Source organism: Nestor notabilis, unplaced genomic scaffold (assembly GCF_000696875.1).
Source record: "Nestor notabilis isolate BGI_N333 unplaced genomic scaffold, ASM69687v1 scaffold26963, whole genome shotgun sequence".
Classification (NCBI taxonomy): Eukaryota; Metazoa; Chordata; class Aves; order Psittaciformes; family Psittacidae; genus Nestor; species Nestor notabilis.
In genome coordinates, this window is record NW_009923832.1 from 20,616 (window position 1) to 24,955 (window position 4,340).

A 4,340-nucleotide genomic window follows, 5' to 3' on the forward strand; every position below is an offset into this window, starting at 1 on the left:
GAGGTGTCGGGGTGACGGCTCCGGGGCTGCCTCCAGCCACGGGGGCTTCCGAGAGCTCTGTGAATGCAAACTTCAGTGTAAGGCCCTTGATTGGGAATTATGGGCGTGTGATTTATATGGGGCTCAGTGAATGATTTATAACATGTTAAGTGATGATTTAGGTAGAGAATACAACCCCCTCGTAGAGCATCTTTAATGAAAAGTGTCAGTTCTCATGAATTTATTTCTGGAGCCGTGTTTGAACTCGGCGTGTTTGACATCAATCACGTCTAATTGTCATCCCATGATTAATGAACATATGCTGGCCGTTTCTCTCCATAATTAAACTTTACCTTCAGTGTGCCTGGCAAAGCAAAACAAGTTTGTGCCTTGTGATGTGCTGGTTCTTCAGGCTGTGTGTGAGAAAGAGCCGGGATTTCCACCTCCCAAGGGAGAGACTCGCAACCAGTTCTGCAGAAAGTCAGGTTTGCCTTGGCTGAGAAAGCAGCTGTGGTGCTGTCCCTCCCTTCTGAGGCACCCTGCGTCTTAAAACGGCATTTACACTGGTGCCAGGCACCTCCCTGCTGGTGACAACGGAGGCAAACAGAGCAAGCTGGGTCGTGACCACGCTCATGTCCTCCCTATGGAGATACAGAGCTCTCCAGCCGCCGGGAGTTGGGCAGCACCAGCCACGTAGGAGCAGGTTCTTCTCTGCACCCTTAGATCTGCCCAAGCCGAGGATCCCGGGCTCCTGTGTGGGTGTCTCCAGGGCAGGATCCCGTTGGCTTCACTTCCATGCTGAGGAATAATAAGACTCTTATTTTTCAGGACATAGACAAGTTTGGCAATGAGATCACACAGCTGGCTCGCCCGCTCCCGGTGGAGTACTTAATCATAGATGTAAGTATTCCTTGCACTTGTTTGCTTGCAGCAGGAGATGGTCAGGGCGGAGGGAAGCTTTTAACCCACTTCTAAATTCACATTGGAGGTGATTCATAGGACAGATATTCCTCCTTTCTCCTTTCCCCTCTGCTGCCAGGCATTTCTAGCACTGAGATGTGCTCTGGGGTAGTTGCAGAACTCCTTGAGATCCATGTAGTGCCAGGGAACACGCTTGCTTCCTGGGAAAACACCGCCTGGTGTGTGATCCCAGCTGGCACGTAGCCATATGGGGGGGAAGCAGCCAGCCCCATGGATACGTGTGCTGGGCACTACCTCACGGGGAGCTAATGAGGAAGCTCCAGTCGCCTGTCTCCTGCAATCCATCCCCTTCCAGTGACTCAGCAGAGCAGGTTGGCTGTGCAGAAATGCCTGTTCCTGGAGGAGGGAATTCCCGCTGCAGCACTTGGCTGGAGTCGGGCTCTGCCTGCCCCTGAGCGAGCGCTGCCAGGCCCTGGGGCACGGCTCTGCCCTTTGGCTCGCAGGGAGGCTGTGGAAGGGAAGCAGACAATTGGGATGACAGATGATATTGCTGGAGCTGGAGGTGGTGCCAGTGATGAGTAAATCCACCTGGAGCAACTGGTGGGGTGCAGCTGCCCCTGGCACAGGCGGTGTCCTGCGGGAAGCTGGTGGCTCGTCCTTCATCCCAGGTCACTTGTGTCACTTGTCACCGGGGCTGGCGCTGGGAGGTGTGACACAGAGAGATGGTGTGTCCAGAACAAGGGGCTCTTTGTGCCCCTCGGCAGCACTGCAGCAAATTTATTACTCCAGTAGTAAGAGCATCTGTTTCCAGGTGCCTGGGGTGCAATTAAGATGAAAAGAGATGGATGGAACATGCATGGAGGAGCTGTCTGGAAAGTTGCACTTCAGAAACGTTGTGGTTTGTCTCTTTAAAGGGAAAAAAGGCTTTACTGCAGCCAGTGCTGCCCTGGCAGGTATTGCTGCAGCTCTGCTTACAAAGGGCCTCAATGGCAGAGCCCAGAGGTCACTAACTGCCACTGAACCTCAAAGCCCTCAGGATTTGGACTGGCTTAAACATCAGAGGCTGGTCTAAACTCTGGTTTGTGAGCTCAGTAACGCGGGTGCGATGTTGTTGTCCCGTTCCCACCCCTCTGGCACACAGTGAGTGCACCCAGAGCACAGGGTGACTGTTCTGTGAGGTGCAAAGGTGTTTTCTTGGCACCCGCAGCTACCCCAGGGCCAGACATGGGGACTGTGCCCTGTCCTCCCTTGGTGTTAAGGTGACATCAGTACATCTCCCTCCAGCTCCATGAGGGACAACTGCCAGGAGCTGAGGGCTCTGCTGATTGGAATATCACTTGAAGTATTAAAAGCCATTGGAAGATCCCAGCTGCAATTCCCTTGCTGTCTTCCTGGCTGAGCTCTAACATGTAGCCTGGCTGCTCTTGGCTACCAGGAGCTTCCCGTAGCCCACTTGCCTCTCCTCCTGCCAGCGCTCTGATCGTCCTGTCTTGGGTTTACAGATTACTACAACTTTTCCCAAGGATCCAGTCTACACGTTTTCTATTTCTCAAAATCCATTCCCCATCGAGAACCGTGATGTGCTGGGAGAAACTCAGGTAAGGAGCACTTCAGGATAAGGGGAACAGCCTTAACCTGCCAGAAGGGAGACTGAGATGAGCTCTGGGGCAGAAGCTCTTCCCTGTGAGGGTGCTGAGGCGCTGGCACAGGGTGCCCAGAGAAGCTGTGGCTGCCCCGTCCCTGGCAGTGTTCAAGGCCAGGTTGGACACAGGGGCTTGGAGCAACCTGCTCTAGTGGAAGGTGTCCCTGCCCGTGGCAGGGGTTGGAGCTGGAGGAGCTTTAAGGTCTCTTCCAACCCAAACCAGGCTGGGATTCTGTAAGACCTTTTCCTGCAAGAGGCCCATAGGGCTGAGCAGAGGCAGCTGCTGGACAGCACGAGGCTCTCTGGGTGTTGCCAGCGCACACAAACCTCGAGTTGTTTAAAGCAGCAACAGCTCGTTTTTAAGGAGGCCGTGCCAAAGGTGTCGAACGCTTCCTCCAGGAGTCATCACGACAAAGCAGTCGCTGCCCGTTGTGGCTTTGGGAGAGGTTGGCTTTGGTCCTCGTTTCCGAGGACACCCGGGGTTCAAGAGCAGAGAAAGAGGAGGGGCTGGACGGGAGCGTCAGAGTGAATCCGCACAGGAAAATAAAGACACCACGTGGGGAGAAGTGACTTCTCTTTATTACTGTTCCCCTCTCTCCAGGACTTCCACAGCTTGGCCACGTATCTGTCCCAGAATACTTCCTCCATCTTCCTAGACATCATTTCTGATTTCCATCTGCTCCTCTTCCTGGTCACGAACGAGGTCATGCCTCTGCGGGTACGTAACGGGGAGGAACGGGTCGGGTCGGCATCACCGGGGCCCTGAGCTCCTCCGGGGTGTCACTTAGGGCTGACACGTGGAGGTGAGCGACCCATCTGTGCACGGCGTGAGCGTCCCATCTGTGCAGGGCAGGGGGTGCCTCCGGCCCAGCACCTCCTCTTCCAGGCTGAGCTGTTGGTAGGAGGTTTAAAGCCAAAGATCAAGACGAGCTCAGAGCAGCGAGCGGGGGTGGTTGTTAACATGGTCACAGACCGGCCAGAGCCAACTTGGCTGCGGCTCTGGGAGCTGGGAGTGTTTGTCCAAGTATCTCACAATCAGAAATTCCTGTCGGAACGATAATGGGATCAGAGCCCTCGGATCCGTGAGGCCAACGACTCCCTTGGCCGGGCACCGGGGGCTTGGCCCAGGGCCCTGCTCCACATCTGCACCGCTGGACGCCAGAGCAAAGGGCCACGTCCTTGCCAGAGGCTTCGAGGACACGTGTGGGGCAGCAGGGCTGACCCTGGGCGGCTGGAGATCGGGCTGGGGCTGTGCGTGGGGTTGGGGCGCTCCAGCACAGTGGGTCTGCACCCCTGGGTGCCAGGCTCAGCCCGCAGCACCCACATGCTCTCCTGCACAGGGCAGTGCAGCTTGGTTCGGTGGTAACCTCCTCTAAGGAGAGGAAAAGGAAGTGTTTGGGTTTGAGGGGTGTTTGTGAGTGTTGGGGTAATTGCAGCTTGCTCCCTGCCTGTGAACCTCACGAGGGCAACCAAAGGCCAGTTTAGAACAGCTCATACTCACAGTTGTGTCTTGCTGTGGCTGGTGGAGGAGGGCAGGAGGCACTTCCCTGCTCACAGCCCCAGCCTGGGCACTGCAGGAGAGGCCGGTGCTTGATTTCCCTCTTATGGTTTCCAGGACAGCATCAGCTTGTTGCTGGAAGCTGTGAGGACCAAGAATGAGGAGCTGGCACAGACCTGGAAGAAATCAGAGCAGTGGGCCACCATCGAGCAGCTCTGCAGTAAGAAAGGGGGGTCCCTCTGGGAAGGGGAGGTCCTGTGTCCCTTGGCCTTGGTCCTCTCAAGCCACCTCGGAGGCTGC

General features: G+C 55.8%; 1 protein-coding gene across 1 annotated transcript in view; it reads left to right on the forward strand.

Annotated features, from left to right (window-relative positions):
- Positions 1-4,292, forward strand: part of NPLOC4 (nuclear protein localization 4 homolog (S. cerevisiae)) — a gene marked incomplete at both ends in the record, with an annotated part of 22,764 nt that extends 18,472 nt beyond the window's left edge. Inside the window, 4 exons of the mRNA XM_010012348.1 lie at positions 808-879; positions 2,403-2,498; positions 3,144-3,260; positions 4,158-4,292. Of these exons, the coding sequence (XP_010010650.1) occupies positions 808-879; positions 2,403-2,498; positions 3,144-3,260; positions 4,158-4,292 (420 nt within the window). The remainder of the gene's footprint in view (positions 1-807; positions 880-2,402; positions 2,499-3,143; positions 3,261-4,157) is intronic.
- Between the last annotated feature and the right edge of the window lie 48 nt (positions 4,293-4,340).